This window comes from Hyalella azteca, unplaced genomic scaffold, assembly GCF_000764305.2.
Source record: "Hyalella azteca isolate HAZT.00-mixed unplaced genomic scaffold, Hazt_2.0.2 contig10905, whole genome shotgun sequence".
NCBI classification, from domain to species: Eukaryota; Metazoa; Arthropoda; class Malacostraca; order Amphipoda; family Hyalellidae; genus Hyalella; species Hyalella azteca.
The window spans coordinates 150,541-175,264 of NW_025940924.1; the positions used below are offsets into that span (position 1 = coordinate 150,541).

At 36.0% G+C, this 24,724-nt stretch overlaps 1 protein-coding gene across 1 annotated transcript in view; it reads left to right on the forward strand.

Annotated features, from left to right (window-relative positions):
- The window catches only part of LOC108679588, an 82,431-nt gene that overhangs the window by 56,687 nt on the left and 1,020 nt on the right, over positions 1-24,724 (forward strand). Inside the window, exons 3-5 of the mRNA XM_047882618.1 lie at positions 19,613-20,163; positions 23,409-23,513; positions 23,989-24,467. Of these exons, the coding sequence (XP_047738574.1) occupies positions 19,613-20,163; positions 23,409-23,513; positions 23,989-24,467 (1,135 nt within the window). The remainder of the gene's footprint in view (positions 1-19,612; positions 20,164-23,408; positions 23,514-23,988; positions 24,468-24,724) is intronic.

A 24,724-nucleotide genomic window follows, 5' to 3' on the forward strand; every position in this document is an offset into this window, starting at 1 on the left:
GTCCGCATTGATTCTGAATGACATAGGATGCGATTCATTCGTCACACCAAACTTAAATTAAAGTCATTATTTTCGTAATAACATTCTAGGATATTTTGTAATTATTTTGCTGAGTGGATGTTCACAAAAATGTTAATATTTTTTTTTTAGAATTAAGCATTGTGTGTTAATAGCTCGAACGGATTTGACTTTAATGCAAGGAAAATAAAGTACGACACGAATTTTCCTATGAATTCTTGATCAAGGCATGTATGTTTATATTAATTATCATTAATGTCTTCATCGCACTGTTTTTATGTTTTGTAGCACCGAAATGTTTTTTTATTATTGAGCCTTAATTGAGTTGAATTTCTTTCACTGTCGCAAACTATATATAGCAAGAAATTTAATTTTATTTAACTCATATACCTTCTATGACCGATCTCAGGGATATAGGCAGAGGAAGCAGCCTCGGCAGTGTACAGAGATTTCCACTTTTTTATCCGAATGCGCTTTTAAGAAGAGTTTTTTGCCGCTGTTTGCAATGGAAGTTTTATGCAACAGGCATCCGCACCAAGTTTCAGAGGCCTCGGTTTTTACAACGCTTTTTGTTGTTGTTTGTGACCTATAAAGGCTTTTTCATTGTAAGATTTTTAACTAATTCTTATGCGGGCAGTCCAGGTAGTTCAGGGCTGCAAAGCTGTGCCAAAAAGTCCCATTTTTAAGACCTCTTTGCATGTCGGGGATTTTTAAGGAACCTTTTAGGAAGGCTTTAAAGATTCACTCGTTGCTCCCAGAGAGATTGCCTCGAATAAACCATGCCACCAAATTGCAAATAATCTTGCATTTTACATTGGAATCTGTATTAAAAATAAAATTGATTCCAGTGGATTTAAAATTTTATGAAACACATTTTATATCAATTACTGTTCGATGAATATATGCGGTAATACACATGTATGATAAATATATATACATGAAAATAATTCAGAGACTTGCTATAATAACTCATGAAAAGTTTCATCGTAATGGGAATGATCTGTTTAAAGCCAACAATTTTCATTGGACAATTCTAACATTAATTATATTTTATACTGATCAAAAATTCTTCCCAATGGAGAAGACGATGAAGATAAATACGATGAAGACGAAGAAAGATAAGTATGTTTTACTGATAAAAAAACAAACAAAATAATTAGTGTCCTCAAAAACTCCAGAAATAACGTTAATATATGTCTCTTCTTCAATAATGGTCAGGCTTTATCAAGCAGCTCTCACACCGTTGACTAAAAGATGCATTTTTGCAGTCTTTCCAGCCACGATCGGTGGGCAATTCCGGTGAACTTGAAATCTCAGCCACACGGGCATTTTTTGCCCGCATTTTACACGTTTTCTTTAGCATTTTGACTCGGTCACTTATGCAAATTTTACGTTGGTGAGTTCGCTGCTTTCCGGGAAATTATTTTGGCCGTTTTTTTGCGACATGCCGCTGCTGCTCCGACTTTTTACTGGACGGTATTTTTGACCGGATTTTTGTCTTGTGTTCAGGATATTTTTGGGACATATATTTGACTCTGGGTCGATCAGATAATTGAAGGATTTCTTTGGTTAATCAGATAACAGAATCATCAAGATTATCTCATATTTATTGGGACGTGAATATCGAAATAAAAGTCTTATTCAACATCTACTAACTCATAAGCATGAATACTCTTGCTACACTTTTAATTCATATAATTTTCAAAGATTTGATAATATGTACTGTAAAATATTCAGAACAAAAACCATTCATGAATTTTACTCTGGAAGCGCCGCCGTTGGCTCATCAGAATATCATTTGATAAAAAAGCGACATGTAAGTAATTAAGCTCGCTTACATCGCATACACGGCCAAATAACCTCATAATTGGACTGCCGAATCACCCAATGCAATATTTAGCATGGAACGCGTAAACCTGATTCGAATCATTAGTTATTCAGAGCCGATGTATTTCGGCCTAGTAAAATCATCTGCTAATCATTGCCAGCCGTTCATCGGAATCATTATAACTGAACATCATTACTGGGTATGAGAGGCCGCCAGTAATAATACGAATATTTACTCATGTGATTGGTGTCTGTAAGCCTGTAAGGGATTATTTAAAATTGCGAATTGATGAATATTGGACGATAATTAGCACGTTGTTAACATACAAATCGTGGCTCGAAACATGATACTTGCGGCGCACTCTCCCACCCCTAATGCCGGGCCTGCATCGGCCTCGGAGGCCGTGTAGCTGTGAGTAGGATTAACGAAATATTAATGAATTTAAATGAAAATTAAGACTAATATTCAACCCATCCATGAAATTTATCTTAAGGTATCCATGAAATTACGCATCCATGAAATTATCTAAGCGGATTGAACATTGAATATAACCAGTGATTGGATAAAAATCAACGGAATAGTTAGAACTATTTTTACTTCAGTTTTGGTTTCAGCTGCTGTAGGGTTTTCATTGATGCTCCCAACATTTGGTCGGATGAAGCATTAAACATGTTAAATAAAAATGGATTTATCTGTTAAGATGTAGGAACGCTTTCACTTTGATATGATTCTTCTCACATTTTTGTTGAGAAATGTTACGTAATTTTTACAAAATAAATCATGACCACCAAAAATCAAAATTTGAATTCTAAATTTCGATAGCATTTCTTGTGAGGACTGAATTTAGAATGAATTTAAATTTATAATGTCACACATGCCCGTGTTGCTAATGATGCAGAGCGTTAAGAAGTACAATGCTTCTCACGGCACGGTAGCCGAAGCAAACAAAAATGTCATTTTTGTAATGGTTGTGAGCGTAGCGGCATAATGGATGCATTGAACGACGCTGCTGGTCGATATTTGTTGCAGAGGGAGTTACAGAGGGAGTTGCAGAGGGAGTTACAGAGGGAGTTACAGCGAGAGTTACAGAGGGAGTTACAGAGGGAGTTACAGCGAGAGTTACAGAGGGAGTTACAGAGGGAGTTGCAGAGGAAAGGACGTTTGCACGCCCGGCCATTGTGCCATCATATGAATTGTCTTGTGCAGTTCGATACTTTCACCTAAATCGTACATAAAGAATCAATAGCTTTAATTTTCCTTGTTTATTCCTTGTTTAATGCCAAAATTACCATTAATGATCGATTGATATACTCTTAATTTGTTTCAAAATCAATGGTAATTTTAATCGTGGCCCAGTGCATTTCGCCCTTTTACACAGGCTTGCCTTATTATGAGAAGTTTTAGACCAATGATATTCGTGATTAAATTTTCATACTAATACAATGCATTAAATTATTGAAATCACTTTGGGGCGCTTCAATTTTATATTGTATCAAATTTCAATGTGACTGGTATGGGTATTAAAATTTTATTCAACTGGCTTTAATTTTAGTGTGCCTTTCTTCAAGTAAGTTTTCTTTCTGGTGAGCTTGGAACCTCTGGTCAGCCCAGTCCGAAAAAATTCCCCGCATTTATGTGAAGGCAATTGAAAGAAAAGAAGCTCCGTAGATTTAGAAGCTTTTCACGATTGCTTCAGGCATCTAGAGTGACTTCCGGTTACTTATTGTTGGGACAACCGTTCGTTGTTCATCGTACAGTGCAAGGAGGTTCTTGCGCTCTGCGAGGAATTAGTTGTTCATATTAATATACGAAATTTGAACTATTTTAATATGAACTATATATTAATATATAGTTTTCTTCATAGCATGAAGAAAACTACAGTGTATACAATAAATTATTGCTTAGAAGATTCGTCAATTAATGAACTCGGACACGAAGAATAATTTAGAAAATCGTTCCTGATTCATCTATACAAGCATTCGAAGCCCTCGGTTGTATTTTCTGTTGGATATTAATTTTTTATTAAATAGTTCTTATTGAAAATAAATTGAATGCATGTCTAATATTGTATATGCTCGAATTGTGTAAAAAAGCATTTCATTTTTAAGACAAAAATAAAATGTTGAATTTCAAAATGTATGTAGAATGTCGATCAGATTGCAGCGGTAGACTGCCGGGGGTAGATTGAGGAGTAGATTGAGTAGGTAGAGAGGAGGGGTAGAGCGCTGCAGGGCATTGAATGGATTGCAGCCACCCTCGATTTTTAGGTTTTTTATTTCCATGATCCTGTTTTTTTTTTCGTTTCGCTGCTGTTTGGTGCAGCTTGGGCTCTCCTTATACGTGGCCAGACTGTTGTTATTGCTGTTTGATGGCGTTGCTGCTGCTAGATCTGTTAGTGCCGTTATGATTTTTAAGGAAGTTTTTTGTTAATGCAGCGGTGCAGCAGCGGCTGGTCCAATGGGTTAGTGCTCAATTGGTTGTGCTGTGGGCAGCATCTTGTGTTCATTACACCCATGTCTGGAAATGGTTTTAATGCGAGGTGATTTTGATAATAAATTACTTTGTTCGTAGTGGGAAATTAAGCCCAGATCGTGAGTAAGGAAATTACATTTAAAAATTTTCCATCGTGCATATGTTGTATGTAACAATGTGTAGTTCATTTGAACACATTAAAATAGTTTATTTGTATAAGATTACTGATTGATATTTTCAAAATAATTTTGAAAAATATTTTTCACGACTTTGCTACGTGTGATAATTGATCGTGAAGTCTCAGATCTCGATCTTGATTAATTATAGACTGTTCAGTACAATTGTCTCAATTTTATTATTCCATTAGATATAGATTATCATAATCAAAGGAAGATATTCATGCAATAGGTCAAAGTTGTAGTTTACACGTACATTTTGTTCCTCTGTCCAGAGTCCCGCGTCCTTTCCTTCATTAAGTTTTTGAAAGCATTGATAATTTCCTTCCACGTCCATTACATAATTATATATATAATTATTACCAAAAATTTTTTTGACCGTACGAATATAATATAATATAATATGCATTTTTTTGGCATTGGATATTGGACATTTCTATTTTACACTCAATCATTCACACACACAATTTACAAATGCATTGACGAAAACTCTACGGAGTTTGGTTCGAAAGTTTAGCATTGAGGTAGAGGTGTGACGTATCTCGTTCAATTATTCGCGAATCATAAAGTATAAGTAATGATAATATGCACATTTAATGATGTCTGGCAATACAACCAACGTATGGGGATTAAAAGTGTTTTAAGATTTCCCTCAATAATATAGTGGCATGAACCTACACTTGAGTGGCAACCAACAACTTCCCAAAAGCCATAACGTACAAGTGAAATTGGAAATTAGATTGTACAAAATTAAAAGGCGATTTATTATAACTAATTGCGTATAGAGAAAATTATTACGTTAGTCAGATTTTAATATTTCCTAAATATTTGCTACATTCCTCGAAATTTTTACATGCACTTTCATTCCATGAATGCAACGACCCGAGCTCGAAACTTGTAAGCATTTGTCAGCTTGTTTGTCAGGGAACAAAGCTGGCAAAGCTTCAAAAAGCTTAATCATATGCAAACGGCTGCAAATTAACCTCTAAGATTTATGCCTCTCCCATAAACAATCTCTTTGATACAAATGACTTTAGAGGTGCCGGAGTCGCATGCTTACGCGGCAACGTTAATTTGTGAACGTGAAGATTCCCTCTTATGGATTCAGTATTTATTAAAAACTCGGTACTGAAAATTTACCTGCTATTGAATTATTGGACAAATTTATCATTTTTAAAGCTTCAAATTCTTTCAATACGCTGCTCAGTTAATTCTAACTAAATTAGAATAAGCATTTAAACTATGCAAAGGAAAAACACTCAGATATGCTGAAGAAAGTTCTATACTTTTTCTGTACAGAAGCAACTACTCGGTAAGACATTTTTGTTATTGATTAATAATATTTGTCAGAATGAAATCAGGCAAAAAATGGTGCTGAATATTGAACATTTATGCTAAACAATTCTACCTTGAAGATTTCGATGGCGGTGCTAACAAATCATTTTAAAACCGGTGAAATTACATATGCAATCTTTCTTACATAGCAATATATTGTAATATTCTATTTATCGATTATGTAATATTTTATGTAATAATTTGTATTCTGTTCTTTTTAACTATTTTCACTTCAAGTCTCTCAGAGACAATATTTGCATTTTTCTTCGAATTGGGTCACTGTACATCATCCCTAAGAATTCACTTTTTCATTCGTCTCAAAAATTTCTTTCACAAAACATCGTAAATTCTTTTAAAAAAATATCCAGCCTCCTACATCCCCATATCCACCTCTGCATCCCCCAAGACATCACTCCAATCCTCTCCATATCCACCTCCGCTTCCCCATCACATTCCTCCAATCCTCCATTTATCCACCTCTACATCCTCTTCACATCACTCCAATACACCATATATCCACCTCTGCATCCTCTTCACATCACTCCAATCCTCCATACATCCACCTCTGTATCCCCAATCCCCCTCATCCCCCTATATACTCCGCCATCCCATCCATCCCCCTCGCGTTCTTCAAACAGTGATCTCAGTTTATTTCCTAGGCTCCGTATTTACATCTAATTTTGCAGTCCCGAAAAAGTGTTACGGTGCGGGGACGAAATTTGCTGCGTTAGCAGGAACAGGTTAATTTGAGACTAAATTGTATGTGACTGTGGACGACTCGGCGTGAGTTGTTGACAAAATATTGAAGAATTGTTGCGAAAATATTTTATTTAGAACACAAAAGTGTCAGCATATTGAGAGAAAATAGCAGGAGAATGTACTAGCTGTTTTTTATCATGATTAATAGTATGGCACTTTGATGAGTGTGTATTACTTCACTGATTGTAGAAGATATGTGTTGGTTCGTTAATGATAAAACAATATCTCCATTTATATCAACTTGGCAAAATTCGCTTGCGAATGCAGTTAAAAAATATTATTCGGGACCAACTCTTCCAAGTTGCTTGGCTGCCTGAATTGTTTGCTATTATTATTGTTTTTTTCAGATTTGTAGTATAAAAACTTTCCAAGTGAATTTTTCCCGTAAATACAAAGAATATTCTTTCAAACTCTCTATATTATTGACCCATGAAGAGCGTGTCACTAATCGCAATGTCCCGTTCATCACGTCTCAAAGTTTGCACCAACCATAAAGATATCATAAAAGCACGGGGTTTTGGCGTTGTGCACATCGAGTTAGAAGCAGCAAAGGAAACCCTTAGAGTCTTTAGGAAGCTCTTCTAACTGCCACTTACAACTTAAACTCGGCCCATAATAGCAAGTTGTCCTAATAGCCGCTCCCATAACAACTTCCCTAACAAGTTCCTGCAAGGAAGTCCTCACTAACTTATTAGACTTGCATCTCCTGCGCCTATCCCTGCTGCTCGTCTGACTCTGCAGTTCTATATCGTATGTTCATTTCAATGCTAAATCATGAGTGTCAATTTTATATTTACTATTCATGTGCTCATTAATATAAAAAAAATTTCAGCGTTGAATTGAAATTAGAATTAATTTACAACTTTTCATGTAGCTATGTCTTTCCTTTTTAAAAAATTATTTGTGCAAAATATTTTTTGGTTTGTCCATATTCGAATTAATTAATGCTTCTAGGATTTCAAATATTCATAATAAGTCACAAAATAGCTCAACTTCGATAAATTCGGAAATTTTTTATCAAATCATATGTAAATTTTGAATTTATAATCAAGTGTAAGTGGAAAAAATGAAAAAATTGTATCAATTTGAATTAGAGTTTACAGAAGCTGCATGAAGACATAATGATACGCGAATAATGGCTTAACAAATAATATTTTCAAAGAAAAAAAGGGCAAACGAAACGAAAATAGTCAACGGAATCAAGAACCAGAATTTAAGTAACCCAGCTAGTTAAGATAACATAATGCTACCATCCTCAAAAACCTATACTGCTCTTCTAGAGCAGTATAGGTTTATATTTTATTGTTATATTTCAATTGTTTATATTTCAATTGTTAAATTTTACGAAATATTCTATCGTAATTTGTGCACGCTAGACAGTAAATCTTCACCGTCCCCGCGTCTGTCCGGCTATGACATCGCTGGCAGCGTCAGATAAAGACGGGACTCTCCATCTCATAATCTCATTTCAGAAACCTGCACTCAGATTAATTCATCAAGATGAGCAGCCAAGAGAAATCGTACTTCAACTTTTATAAATGAGATGTGAGTGATCAAGAAACTTTGAATGCACGATGTAATTTGAAATTTATTGCTATTAACCAAACTACCAAAGTGAAATCGGTCATGTCATATTTTGCTTAAATACACCTTTCAATTTTCAATTCTGAATTAATCTTAATCAAAATCACAAAAATTTCAATAATTTTTTAGTCAGAATTACTTTTCTGATTTTTAAAATTAAATGGACAATTGGTGCTTTTCTTAATTATTTTTAATCGTGAAATACATGAGGAGTCAGCGCAAATAAATAAAAATAGTCTTTTTTCTGATAACTAGAAGAAATTTTTGAACAGTGATTTTATCTTATATTGAATTTGTTTGATCGAGGCTTCGATCTATAAAAAACTAATTGTAATTTCAAGTTGGAAAAATGGAGTCGTTTTCTCCTATAAATTAACTGCTTTCTTCCAAATTTAAAGTAGAACTACTAAAGCATTGTTATATTTACCAGTTTAGATTGAAAATTCACCAAAATTGGGATTTGATGGAAAAAAGTGGGAATTCAAAAATGAAACATAAAGTTTTAATTTTAAAGATAATTTGTATGCTAATGCTTATGCCAAAATATTTTGAAGGATAATTCCGTTTATATCAATTTTTCCAGACCATAATAAATTATGAATACCATAAAAGATATTCAAATTTATCATAAACTTATTCATGGACTCAAATAATCTCTCTTCTGCTCCCAGAGGCTCGATTAAGAAAGCAAACTGAGGCGCAGCGGTCAGAATTTTTCGGCAATTTTTTGTCCTTCGTGAAGAGTGTCACAAAAATTTCGTAGGGGAATGCCAAAGATATGGAGAAAAAATTTAATTTGGCGTCCCCGGAGTGCAAAGTTTGGGGAGAAGTAAAAATGGCGAAGGTTTAAGTCCCTGAGTGACAATTATAAAGGAGAATTTAATCTATCAAGAATAATAAAGAACGAAATAATGCTCAAGAAGACATGAAGGTATTAGTAATCCATTTTTGATTATGTGTATTAGACGTAATAATACTTTTAAAACAAATTTTTTACTAATCTCAGATACCTGAGTATATTGTTTTATATAATTTTATCTATTGACATTATTTTGCACTCATTAAATCAGCACTTGCGATTTCAGCAGGCATAATTTTTTGGGATAGTTATTTTTGAAAAATAAAAATTGCATCATATTGTTAAAAAATGCTATGGAAATTCACAAGTCACAACATGTCACAATGAGACATGTTTACATAGATTTCAAACACTTCATTAAACTCAATAAATATTTTATTAAATTACACACTTTTAATTTACAATGATTTACATTGGATATTTCTAGGGCATATATTATAGGCCTATAGCTTTAGGCTACTGTTCTATTGCATTACCACGGATACTTGAAAATGTTGGCTACCTCCATCATTTTACTTCTTCCGTTGTTCATTCTCCTTTCTCGTTAGCTAAACATTCCCCGTTATTTACTCCCCTTCCATCTTCCATGCTTTATTCCATGTTCGCTAAACATTCCCCTTCCTTCACTCCCCTTCCATCTTTCATACTTTCTTCCCCGTTCGCTAAACATTCCTTACAGGCAGCGTGCAGCAGCAGATACAGGCAGCGTGCAGCAGCAGATGCAGGCTGCGTGCAGCATCAAAAGAAGCGCCATCAAAAATTAAAATTTGTATACAAATGACCAGCCTTGATTCGAAGCTTCTTATTAATAGGAGATATTATTAATGAGATTAAATAAGCTACAAAAATGTTTAAAAGTAATATATAATTGCATTCCTTTCACTTTCATATTCAATATTTCATGTGTAATTCGAAGCAAATGATTAACTTGAAGGGATTTACGACCACCGTTTCGTTGTTGATAATGCTTTGCTCGATCCTGAACGTATTAATTTATTTTTAAAATTTATGTATTTTTCAGCTTCATTCACTAAATTTATGACTATATGCAGTATGTCAGCTGCCACTATTAAGTGATGATTCAGCCTGATTCTACGCGAATTTTTAAGTTTTGCCTAAATTCAAATTTTGATAAACTCAGTCCTATTATAAGATTATCCTCTGATAACTGGAAATGCGGACAGGAATATAATTAAATAAACAACAGTATATTGAAAATTCTCGAATATCGAGTTAAGCGTATTTTAGGCCTAGTTCATATGCTCGTTCTTAGTTCCAATCGTCGTCTCCATAGGTCCCATTTTGTCTCCACTCTCTCCCTCACCAAATTAAGAAGGCATTTTGGACGCAGGGACTCAAGGAGGATAAAAAGTTCCCTCAGAAAGGACCGGATCGCAAAAGTGAGGGAAATCCTCTGCTGAGAGCACCAAACAATGGCCTCGCCTAGCCAGAAAGTATGGATATTAGAGGCTCGCTTCCTGCTGCTTGACGAGATGAAAATTTCAGGCTGTGCTCTAATGAGAAAATTTTGGCTTGATTAGAAATTCGTTCTCGGCGTTTAGGAGAATTAAACAGTTTCAATATATGCATGAATTATACTTATAGGTAACTTTTCGTTTAATATAAATTGTATCCACCGAATTTTTTAGATAAACTTCTAATGTTTTCTGAATCAATATTTTCTGAGAATATTTTAAGGATTTTGCTATTTCGATTTAACCGTCACTCTCCTTCCCCAGTTGCCCTCACACGCGCTGCCTTACAATACGATGATAATTGCTGTTCCCGCGACAAAGATCTAATTAAATCAATGGCTTGCACAATGAGTGCATTATTGCACTAAAGGCAGAGTTGTTCATTGCAAGCCATAGAGAAGTCGGCCAAAAACAACGGCCATTAGGCTTCTCCGCAGCCCAGGTTCAGGTTTCCTTCTGTACGGAAGGCAAGAAGCTGGGCTTGTGATCTAGGGTCACTGCCTTTTGACACGGGCTATAGAAATGGCAGCAGGATTAATGAGTGTCAACTTATTAATATAAGTTGTATATAATAATGTACATTATAATGTTAAAATATATTATAAATATGATTAAGTATATAATAATAAACTGGATCAACGTTAATAAACCAATGAGAATCTAATAAAATGAATTTTTTTTAAATAATAGGATGATGTTTTTCAGGCAGATTTTGTTCCATTATCCATTACTTAATGCTTATTCGAATTTCACCAATATTAGGCACTACTGACGACATTCTAAACTTGCTTGAAGCAAACTCAGAGAAAAACTGATTTGAATTGTTTGGAAATTCTGCTCGTCATTTGAATTGTTTCATTTATAGGTTAGTTTTCATAAGATAATTCATATTGGTCAATGTAAATGCAATTATTATTGATTAGATGATAATGGCGAAAGTTAAATCAAACTATAGTTTGCATGTTTTATTAATTTATTCATTTTTGTTCTGATTTTATGAATATTCATATGTATCAAAGTTCATGCAATAGAGACAATAGGGCGGGTTTACATTTTTGATATTTCCTGAATATAAGAATATTCATGTTGACAAATTTAAAGGCAATGATTAACGATTAGATGATAATGGGGCAAATCAAATCAAACTAGTGTGTGTATGTTTGATTAATTCATTAATTTTTGTTCTGATTTTATGAAAGTTCATTGTATCATCGTTAATGCAATAAAGACAAAAGGCGGGTTAGTATTTTATATATTTCCTGAATAAAATAATATGCACGTCGACAAATTTAAAGGCAATGATTAACGATTAGATGATAATGGGGCAAATCAAATCAAACTAGTGTGTGTATGTTTGATTAATTCATTAATTTTTGTTCTGATTATATGAAAGTTCATATGTATCATCGTTAATGCAATAAAGACAAAAGGCGGGTTAGTATTTTATATATTTCCTGAATAAAATAATATGCACGTCGACAAATTTAAAGGAAATGATTAACGATTAGATGATAATGGAGCAAGTTAAACTATACAAGTGTTTGTAGAGCCCCCAGCCGTCAAATACATATGGACACGCTCCCTAGGGAGAGCCTTCCTCCCCCAGATGGGGGAGGCGAAGGGATAACAAAAGCTTGCAGTTGCAGTGCTAAAGCTAAAATAAATTGCTTGGGGGAAAATAAATGAGGAGGAAATGAAGATGCTGGCATCGAAATCGTTTCCCTGGTTAAAAAAATTATTGAGGATCTTATGCCTTCACTGAGAATTGGCATTTTCTTAAATTGTCATTTACATCTTTTATGTATAAATTGAATTTCAAGGAAAGAGAGAATTTGACTCGAGAAAATCTTATACATATGCTATTGGAATGAATATTAACCGGAAGTAAATTCCATAATCAATGCTTACATATAAAATTCATTATTAAATTAACCTTCAATTAAATTAGCAAAGGCACTCAAATTCTCCATCAATTATTGACGTTCATTTTACACTCACTGAATTAAACGCCCAAGGCGTCACGCATTACTGTCAACTGACCCTTCCGAGATGGGAAGTTTTTCAATCAAATTATTTTGCTGAATCATCGTTTAATTCTAGTAGCATGCTAAAGATTTCTCAATTTGTCCCAGCCGACACAATGAGACATGTTTACATTATATTACCTCATCGGTTTTCCCCTGAATATTGACATGCATAATTTAAGGGAGTCTTTAATGAAGCATCAATCAACCTTCAAGTGCTTGTCTCCAAGTTAATAGACATTGCGTCCATATTTGTGAATACGGAATGCCTACGAGCGAATTATTTGGGCATTGTTCATGAACTAAATGAATACTGAAAAAGTTTAAGAAGCAGTCAGAGAAAGCATGTCATTGTGCTAACGCAAATTTTGGAATGGAAATGAAATTCTAGCAATGCTTTCATTATTTACGATACCCTTAACCTAAATATTTTATCCACGCAAAAAAATTTACGGTAAAAAATTTACCTGTCAGTTCATGAAAGATTGGCTTTTTCTACTAGTTCGCAATGAATTAAGGTTATTAAATCCTTTTTCGATTATCATAATCCTAATTCTTACGTCAACATATCCATTTGTTTAACAGAAATTACTCTTTTTCATATTACATTAACATTCCTCTACTCTGGCTAAATATTTTGCAAGGACTCTTCCAATCTTCTGCATCCTAGCGTCCTTTAGCCCAGGTCCTAGTCAGGCTTGAAGGTCTCCAGGAGTCGCTCCCTATGCAGATCCTCATCCCCGCTCCTCCAAACCTCGTTATCATAATCAATATGACTACTGATCACACACGCCCCCTACAACCTCTCCCCTCTCACCCCTGTTTACCCTCTCTCACCCTCTATTTCCCCTCATCCACCCCTTGTCCTCAGCTCCACTCATTCTGCAGCCTTCTTTCGAGAAGCCCTTCGAGCTCTAGCTTCTCTGGTAAATGTTATGGCGTCACTATAGTGGCATAATTATAACTAGGTTGTGGTTTAATTAGTAACCTTTAGTAGTAACCAAATCAGTAATTATTAGTTATTAGTAGTAACCCAATTACTAACCACTTGTAGTTTAATTAACAATCACTGGTGGCGTAGTTATCAAGCACAAGTATCGTAGTTAAAAACTTTAAATGACATAACTAGCAAGCACTAGTGGCTTGATTAACAACCACTACTGACATTCTTTTTAAGATATTTATGACGCAATTGGTGATCATCAGGGACGTAATTTTTTTATACGGCTAGTGAAGTAACTAAAGGCTAATGAGGTCGTGAACTTAATAAATAATTCATCTGAATTGGTCACATTTTAAAATTCAGCTAAGCGCAGTCTGTCATTCTCATAATAAAAGCGTCATCATAGGATGATTTTCCCTGTGAAGAACCTCATATCGAGAATCTTCTTAGGGTAGAATAATTTGACACGCGTAGTTTGCCGACGGTTTCTGGCGAAGTCGAAACATTTATTAAAACTAAACGAAATATAAAACATACGTATATACACAATAATTGTAGAAACAAAGTCAGGTACAACAGCCTCGGGTAAAGCGGCTACTTACAAAATTATTGAGCTAAGCTCGGTTAGTCAAACTGGTAAAAGCTTTCATCGTCTAATGATGGCCTATGCCAATCGCAACGCTCTAGTAAACTGGCGTGCTCGAGAATAGGACGAATCTAAAATTACATATTAAGCGCACATGAGAAGACCCTTCACATTCCTACATCATGTTTAGGCCGGATTATATTTTATTGAACATTCTTATATTTGGCTTGTGATGTAGAAAAATTGTACGTAGTTGGGACTTTTTTTAATGAAAAATGCACTACCGAATGAAATTGCTAACCAAATAAGAATGTTTCACAAAAAATTCATTTATTTGTATGTGATGTAAGTAAAAGTAATTTGCTGTACCATGAGTAAGCGTAAATTTACATTAAAAACTGATTAAAATAATACGCATGCTTAATTGTATCACTGTATTACAAATTTTCAACTCTCATTTGTATCTCTTCTGCACAATTTATCCACCTCGTCCCACTATCATTTTTCTCCGTAGCGCTATTTTCTATTAATTTTCCCAGCTCCACTCACCGCATCATCTGATTAAAGCACCTCCATCCCTTGTATTTTTAGCGATCATCTTTATTCTATTATATCGTCTCTCGCTTCATACTCTCGCTCTGCCGCACGCTCGCTCTACTCCTATGTAGTACGGCCGAGAGAGCAACCGTACGTAGTGTATCGTTTCTTCATTCATCTCGTCTTTGTAATTACAATCGCTCGAGGCCGCACGACGCGATTACTATATAGCTCACTTACCCATAATTGAGACAGCACTTATTTCTCAAGCCAAGTAAACAACAAAGACTTGGCACATCGACGCTTCGTTTGCGTGGCAGGGCAGATGCGCGTAATGTTTTCTCGCATTCTTCAGAAAAAGTATCGTTGAGCTGCGGGTGTTTCTTTTTACTGCATGCTATATCAACCTCGAGCATTTTAAAACGCTTTGTTTTATTGCTACTGCACATATAGAAAGAAAGATATCTATGTTTTCTGTCATTTTAATTTGGATGTGTGATTAGAATATTTTTCAAACCTTTTTTCCGTAGAACTGCAGAATTTTTTACGTTTAACTCATGATGAATGTTCTTTTTTGACTTCTTTAGTTCTTTACTATCTATCTTATTCTGTCATTTTCCTTGTACGATTTTTGTGGTTTATATATTAGAAAATTGCCGTTACTCTTTATAGCCGAGTTAGCATTCAATTCGAGTCCATTCACAAAATTGAAATTAATCGAAATTATCTTTAACTTCATCATTCTGCGCAGCTTTGAGCCGTCCTAGTTTCACAGTGTACTCATGTTGCGAATATCAGGGTCTTAATTCGAATTTTATTATAAATTTGATCTTATTTTTGATCCAATATTCATTTCTGATTTTTTTAAAATGCATTCTATGGTACCCTAGTCTCGTCTTGATTTTTCGTCTTGCATTCATAGAACTCATGGCGCCTCTATTTCGCCTTGGGTCTTCGCAATGCATTTCTCGATCAAGACGTTGCACGGAGGATCCCTGAGATCTCCTCAGATCCCAGGATTTAGCAGGGCCTTCCATCTGCTGATCCGAGCAGGATTTTGATGATGGAGTTTTTGCCGCCTGCAGAATAATTTAATGCGTGCAGATCTTGCGAGGCCTAATTAAAACTTCCCAGCGACTCCCCTCTTACCCTCTCTACCCTCGCGCTGCCCTCGCTCCTGTGCGCTGCTCTCTGCGTCATGGCTTGGCGATCATCTACCCAACTTCTACTGTCTACCTTCTATTGTCTACCTTTTAATATCTACATTCTACTGTCTACCTTCTACGGTATACCTTCTAATGTTTACCTTCTACGGTCTAACTTCTACTGTCTACTGTCAGCCTGCTACTGTTTACCTTCTACGGTCTACCTTCTACGGTCTACCATGTACGGTCTATCTTCTACTGTCTACCTTCTACTGTCCACCTTCTACTGTCTACCTTCAACTGCCTACATTCTACGGTCTACCTTCTACTGTCTACCCTCTACTGTCTACCTTCTACTGTCTACCTTCTACTGTCTACCTTCTACTGTTTACCTTCTACTGTCTACTTTCTACCTTCTACCTTCAACTGCCTACATTCTACTGTCTACCTTCCACTTTCTACCTTCTACGTTCTACCGCCAGGTATTTGCGTTCATGGGTCTACTTTTGGGTGTCTACCGTCGACCTGTCACAGACTGTCTACCGACTAATATCTATTTTCTGTTGCCCGCCTTCCGTAGCCTCCAGCCTACTTGTGCTTTCAACTTTTTTCTCGTTTTTACTGCCCTCTACCTTAAAGTGTCTATATCATGTCTACCACGAGATGTTTTTCTCGTTCTGCCAAGCGCTTCGATCATATCCCGCCTTGTAATATCTACTTCGAGTTAGCCACTGTACACGCTTACCCGCTATCTCCTACCTTATTTTCTAACACATATGATGGTAATTTTACACTAACTTCTTTGCTACAGTATATAAATCCTATTTTTATAATATACGATGACTTCAATGTACAATGTACAATGAAGAACTATCTTTCTGCTTCAGTCTACTGGTCGGAACTCCAAGTTTAAATATCACTTGTGATGTACTCATTCTAACGTGCATTTTAAAAAACTTAACTCTGTCCATTTCTCCCTTTGTGCCACTTTGTATTTATTTACTTTGTTATGTCTATTTCTTCTTTCCAAACTCGGGGTTGTATATTTTCTTTCAACTTTCTTTCTCGATTCCATGTATTTTGTTTGCATCTGCAGTCATGTTTTTTACTTCTATATACGGACTTAAAATAACTTGTCAATTGACAAGCTATCTTGAATTTTTTTATTTTGAAATTGGCGTGCACTTTATAAAAATATATGCGTTGTCTTGTAATTCGCTTTGTCTTCATTTTAGCTTTTAATTCAATTACGATGTTCCAGTTATTGCTGGACCTTTTTAAGATAAAATAATTCTTTAAAGAAGGACGATATATGCTAATAAAGTCATTTAGTTTAGTGAAATTGTCCCATTTTCTCAAGTAATATACATTTATGTGCTTCTACGATCGTTGAATACTGAAGCAAAATTCACTTCATTGCACTAAAATTCATTTATTTGCCATTAAACGAAAAACGAGTTCTGTTTTGACAGAGTCAATTATTCAATTCAAATAGAATATTGACCTTCCGTTATCGAGGCTCGATCAATATTATTGCGGTTAAACTATGTACGTCTTTCGTTTATTAGACTTGGTTGCGGTTAAACTAAATGGCCTTTCGTTATTAAGACTTGGTTGCCGTTATACTAAATGGCCTCCCGTTAATTAGACTTAGTTGCGGTAAAACTAAATGATCTTTCGTTAATTAGACTTGGTTGCCGTTATACTAAATGGCCCCCCGTTAATTAGACTTAGTTGCGGTAAAACTAAATGATCTTTCGTTAATTAGACTGGGTTGCCGTTATACTAAATGGCCTCCCGTTAATTAGACTTAGTTGCGGTTAAACTAAATGGCCTTCCGTTAACTAGACTTGGTTGCGTTTAAACTGAAATGGAATTACACAAATTAGAGGCCTAATGCTGTTTCACTAACTTGCCGGTCTCGCGGACAAAGGCATATCAGAAAATGGGGACCAGCAGGCCTTGCTCTGCTCATTAGACAAGTATCTCCGCAAACACGGAAAGTAAACTTTGGTCCTAAAAGTAACACCGCCACCTTCCTATCAATCAGGCAAAAGAGCCCGTATAATTCAGACAAAATGTCGCCCAAACTCAAACCGGATGAGAAAAACTTCCGAAACTTGTGGCAAGTTTGGAAAAATGCAGTAGCCGTCGAATTAAAACTTATGGCGCCGACAGTGAGCGCTGGAACCATCATTTAGATTTTTCTGAGCAAAACGAACGCCGTCTGATGAGCGAGCGAACTTTCTGAACTTTAATCAGTCGTTGTTTTGCTGAGACTTTCTGCTATATGGAATCCATACTCGTATTGCTGTTGTTGTGGAAACTTGTCGTTTCCTTGCCAATAGTTCTTAATATTATTCGCACAGATACAATGTCTGCCATTGGCCCATTAGTAATGATTAATGATGAGAACTATAAAATAAATAATTTGAAGCCGTTCAAGTATTTACTGTGAATTTTTTTATGCACGTGAATTTACATATATCGCGTGCCTCAAAATTAGGTGCATGTTTCCATGAATCGGTTTGAGGTAATACTACAATTGTATTTTATTTGATGATGCATTCTATAGACCTGCTGTCTCTGATACTGCAAACTATGTCTTCGTTAGTGTTCTTATTTGGTTTCCCTTACTAATTTCGAAACTGCAATATATATTTTATAAACTTCATCCTCCACCGATATGCCGGCTGGAATTTTCAGAAAGGAAAGCCTTGATTCCGTCCTTTGTCTCTCCGCCATCTCGGCGCGGTAATCATAAAGGCGTTTTCACGGAGCCATTTTTAAGGAGAAATTTTTTGAGACAGCCACCAAATTTTTACGTCAGTGCGGTCAGCTAAATTTCACAGAATTAGGAAGCTGGGAAATTTTATTCCCTACTTCGTTGCGTTCATCACGAACAACTCGGACATTGTTTAAATGGACTCTTGATGAGAGAATTTTAGCGCCACATTTTTAGCGTTAATATAGCAGTATTTTCATGGCTATTGACGAACGGTAATGAAGAACGATACTTTTGCCACCCGGCATCACGCACCAGCGGAGATTTTTACTTGCTATGATAATAAACAGAGGAAACGAAACAAAAGCTCGGTGTACTGTACAAGTGTGCTGAGGATGAACTATTAAAGACGAGCATTCAACGAGAACGGAAAATTTTCAGTTGTAAAAATATTTTATATAATAAATGCGTGTTTGGCAAAAGTTTAAGAATATTTGTTTATTCTGCTGTTTGTCATTACCATGTTGAAATTTATAGAATTTAATTAATATTGATGATTTTGTTAAAATGATCCATATTCATGTTTTCTGCATCTAATTTCGATTATAATTTCTAGAAATATGGGAGTTGTTATTCTGGCATCTTGGGATATAAGAAAACAATAAAGTCATTTAAGGCAGAATTAATGAAGTTACATTGACATTTAACTATCACATTTATATTTAGAATAATAATATCTATATTTAAAATATCAATGTAGCTTCAATATATTAATTGATGGTAATTGATATTTGTTCATCCTGCTAATACTCTTATTCACATTAATTTGAAAGCATTGTAGTTAAATTTCAGGAGCAGGAATAATTTAGCAGTAAAAAATTATGATTTGCTAGTGGTGTTCATACATAAGCATAAAACAACTATAAGATATATAATATATCATCATATAATAACTATTAAATTCATACCTCAAATACATAACTGAAATAGAAAAAATATATATAATTAAATGTAATCACAAAATAAGTAAAACTTCTAACCTCCAAGAAAAAGCAAAGAAGATTGAAAATCAAAAATAACAAATGAAATTTATCTCCATTTTATCATATAAACCTCACCGTTTGATTAATTTTGATCTCTGAACAGGAAGTGACGGAAGACCAGGATGAAGAGCTGTGCGAGGACTCAGTGGGAGACATGGGCTCCCACAACGGCGTGGGACCTGGGATGCTGCAAGGGTTCCCGGGTTTGGGAGCCTTTCCAGGGTTCGGTGGGAGTGGAGGAATCGGTGGAGGACTTGGAGGAGCACTTGGAGGATCAGCAGGAATGAGTAACCTGAGTCAAGCTCTTGCGTCAGGAATAAATTCATCGTCCGCAGCAGCGAGTCTCCTTCAGTTCTTGAGATCGTCGTCGCCGCGTGGAGCGTCCAACGATGCCGGGGCCCTGACTTCTTCGCTTGCAAGTCTGGGCCAAAGTCTGTCAGGGTTGGGCCAGGGCTTTAACAGTTCTCAAAACGGGCCAACACAAGGGTCCAACTCGCAATCCCTGTCGCCAACCCCGGACGGGGATCGGCATCCGTATTGGGGGGCCTCCGGACCCCGAAGTCTCATGGACAGGCCTGAGAGCCTGTCTTCGCCGTCGCTCCTTGACAGCAAGGTGGGTCCCGAATTTGAATTACCCGTGAAGCGAAGTATTAGGTTAGTGAGAACAATAGATTTAGGCATTGGGTATCTACTACCGGTAAAATGAACCATTTAGGTTGTATTACCAGTACAATGGAGCATTGCTTTTGTATTCCCAGCACAATGAAAAATTGGTTATGTATTATTTGTCAATGACGTAAAACATTGGGTTTGTAGTATCAAAATAGTCTTTACTTATTTCGTGACTGCGCTTTTAATGTAGGCAAGAAAATATTTTTTTTTGTAAGCTAAAATTATTTGAGGCGAGTAAAATACGTTTTACTATAAGCGATGAACTTTTCTGTCTGAAAAATTGTTTTGTTTGTGGGAAAAGTCACCTTGGAGACATTAATAAACTGGCATGAAAAATAAATCGACGAAAATGGCTATGATATATATTAAACATTCATTTTGAAATGAGTTTGAAATTATTTCTGGAAGCAGGTGCACAGTATCTCGGATAGTATCCTGCAATTTCTGCTTTTCAAACTGAAGATGAGCTCGAGATGAGGAAAGTACGCAATTTTCACATTCGGGCAACTAATAAAAATATATTTACATTAATTTCAACTTTTATTACAGCAATTTTGAATTACGTGGATACCTCCATGCCTTTTCAAAGCTTTAAAAATTTCCATTCAACACTCCATTGAATAGTTCATGCTGGAAAATTAAAACCCAGGGATGGAGGCATAAATTGAGAAATGCTTGCCTAAATAATTGGGCCTGGAACGCGCATTCCGTAAATGCTGCTGTTCAGTGCACTGATTATACCAGGCAATCTAGTTAAAGTTCCTCTATACGGACTCTGAGATAAATCAACTGTAAACAATTTCGATCCCTAGTGTGTTATTAATATGCTTGGAAATTAATACATCAACCAATACACCAACTGTTAACAATTTCGATCCTTGCATGTTATTAAATTTATATTATAAGTTATATTCTTTGATAGAGCTAATCGTGTTGTTTCAAGTTGCGCAATCATCGGCTAAACTAAATTTAAAATTCTCATTTCTTTTCAATGCGATATTTGGAAATTTGTAATAGCAAAATCTAAATTCTCATTACTATCTTTTGCGAAAAATCGACAGTTAAGGCAAAATATTCCCATATTTTCACAAAGCCTATGAAACCTCTCGATTTTATAATATTAAATATATATATGAAGACGAATAATCTACAATTTTATGTTCCGAGTCCAGCTATATCTGCCGGTCTTGTACTAACGCTTCTTGTCTTAAAACTTGACTGGAGCAGCTAGAACTATTCTCGTCTTGCCAGGCAGGACAAAATGCTCATTTTGTTCGCTGCGAACTCGCGGCACAAAGCCCAGTTAAGAACAATAGAGTTTTGTGTTAGAACAAAACTGATCCTGGCCCATCCACGCGCCTTCAGTGAGGATCATATCCTCCAAAATGGTAGTTCTGTCTTACCGACTACGTAAAAGACATGAAATTCCTTTCCGTAAAATAATGTAAAAAATAAACAAAATACAAAGATTTAAAAAACTCAAGTTAAATTTGACTTAATTTATGACAATATACATTTTTTTGACGTAAAGTTCTTGACAACCGATGTGTAAATTAGATGGTGTAATTTTTATTAAGTATCTCTTTTACCCTCTGCTAAAACCCAAATATTTCCCAACTTTAGCTTTATGATCATGACTCACTCTTCGCTCTTAAATGTTTAGATTTCATAAAAGATAAAATCCTTTACTTTGATTTTTTAAATACACCAAAATATAATCATATAAATATAATCCCATTATAAATTAGAATTATTTTCTAAAAGATCACCATTACGCCACTATTGCAAACAGAGAGCCGTAAGTCTGTCTTGCAGCATCCGCTATAACAGTAGGAGTACATATGCATGGTAAATGCACGTTCACGCTTGCCTCTTTCTTTCTTTGCAGCCCAGTATGTGGTCGGATTTTCTCTTATTAAATTGGATGAAATTTTCATATCCTCATGCCATGCATGATTTGGAGCGCTATTTAACTATGCAAAATGGAAATGGAATATGCAAAAAATATATTTTTTTCTTTAATCGTGAAACCCGATGTCCGATTGATGTTTAGCCGTGAGCATAAGTGCATTGAGCTGACATCAGCACCTTCATATACACTGTATTTTCATACGCATGAGTATCTTGTACATATTTTATATGACATCGTAGAGTCGAGGAACAGCCAACCAGCTTCTGCTAGTCTTTATTGCCGAGCTCAATATTTGTCGGGAGCTGTGCAATAGGCTTTACAGGGAGGTTTTAGAGGCGGTATTGCAGGCTTTTTGCGGACCAAACTGTGTGTAAGATCGCTCTATATTGGCTAGCATCCACCGTTGACTCTTCTCTAGACGAGCTCGATGGTTTATATTAACGGGATTTTTTGGCCATATTGAGACTAGAAATATCATGGGTCTTATGATATTGCTCTGTAAGGAAATATTCATTGTACATTTTCTTATAATCAAAGGAATGTTGCTTTGTTAACGATATTGTCCAAAATGATACGAAAATATTTTATGAATAATAAATTTATTTGATTTTTGAGTGAAGAAATTTTATCGCATGATCTTCCGTTATAATAAAAATCATCAGCGTGGAACAGGCCTGTGGGTTTGTAAATGAAAATGTTTTATTGAACCTGCCGTCCATCTGATATTTTGAGCAACCAAAGTAAACAAATTTTTAAAATGATACCAGACTCGCAATTCATTTAAAAATTTTGCGTTTTGTATCTTATGGGCCAATCTGTAGTTTCAAGATCGGTTTTCTTGCTACAGTTGCACAAATTTGTACATTGGTCATTTTTCGCCATGCTTTTCATCGTATTTCTTCTAACGCAATTTTATTCGCTTTTGACGATAGGACTTTTGAAGGAAGTCTTTCATGTGAAGCGCCATCTGTAGTTCTCTTTGGAAGCTCCCCAGCTCTTGTCAAGTTTTTTTACGTAGCTTCGTCACTTTATTCATTTACTTTCGTCTTTGCATGCTCTCCCTCTAGATGTTTTTCGAGCTTCTCTCGTTTTGCCGGCAATTTCTTTCTGTGATGTCGTCTTTTCTACAAGGTACGAGAGACAAAATTTCAGCGAAATAATTCGGGTGATTTTAGCATCCTTCGTTTTGGTGTGGTTTTTCAGTCGTCGTCCTTGTGCGATTTCTCTTTGTCTTTTACAAGCGCTTTTCAGACGGGGCGAGCTCTGGTCGTATGCAGGTACACTATTTGTTATTGCAATTGTTTCTCTTCGGCAGGGCAATAAAAATGTTTGCTATTGATGACCCTTCGAGGCAGAGAGAGAGAGAGATTGTGCAGCGTCCTCTGGCTGCCAGCATGTTGGTCTTCCCGGTGGACTTGAGGCATGAATATTGTGCGGAAAAATTTATGTTCCTCCAGCTTTCAGTTTAAAAATATCATAAACTAAAAAATTCATCTGAGACTTTCATCGGAATACAGGGTTGTTTGGTTTTGAGCGCCATCCGTTCAAAATGCCACCGAAAGTTTGACAAGCTGGCAGAGGCGGAGAATTTTTATTTTTGACTATTTTTATTTATTTTCAATAACCTTTATTTTTTTAATTTTTTGGGTGAAAAACAGTGTTTTCTGCCTTTTTGATTCCTTTCCTTCTTGATAAGGCTTTTCCTTTTACAATGACCTGACCTAATCTCATTGATATCGCTTCTCTTCTCGGACCTAAGTCTGTTCAATAAAATTTTGAAATATTTCGATTTCATATATAATGTAATCGTTCTAAAGAGACTTTTTAAACATTCTCTCATTTCGATCACACTCACTCGCAGAATATACCATCTTAATATCCTCCTCCCTCCTCAGTATCCACCATCACAATATCCTCTTCCCTCTTCAGTATCCACCCTCACAATATCCTCCTCCGTCTTCAGTATCCACCCTCACAATATCCTCCTCCCTCCTCAGTATCCACCCTCACAATATCCTCCTCCCTCCTCAGTATCCACCCTCACAATATCCTCCTCCCTCCTCAGTATCCATCCTCACAATATCCTCCTCCTTCCTCAGTATCCACCCTCACAATATCCTCCTCCCTCCTCAGTATCCTCCTTCACAATATCCTCCTCCCTCCTCAGTATCCTCCGCCCTTCTCAGTATCCACCCTCACAATATCCTCCTCCCTCCTCAGTATCCTCCGCCCTCCTCAGTATCTACCCTCAAAATATCCTCCTCCCTCCTCAGTATCCACCCTCACAATATCCTCCTCTTTCCTCAGTATCCACCCTCACAATATCCTCCTCCCTCCCCAGTATCCACCCTCACAATATCCTCCTCCCTCCTCAGTATCCACCCTCACAATATCCATTTTTAAGGAATCTCAGCAATCAGATTTTTGCTGAACGCCGCAGAACTAAATGATAAATTGTCAGCTTTTGGCTGCGCTGAAAACCACCAACGCAAGTCTTGGCAAAACAGAACACTTTCGTAACCGATCGGTGGTTGATTGGCTGCAAGTATTGGTTTGATTGGCAGTTACTTTAATAAAGTATTTGAGCTACAGTTACTGCACATACTGAATGACAGTAGCAGTTACTGCACC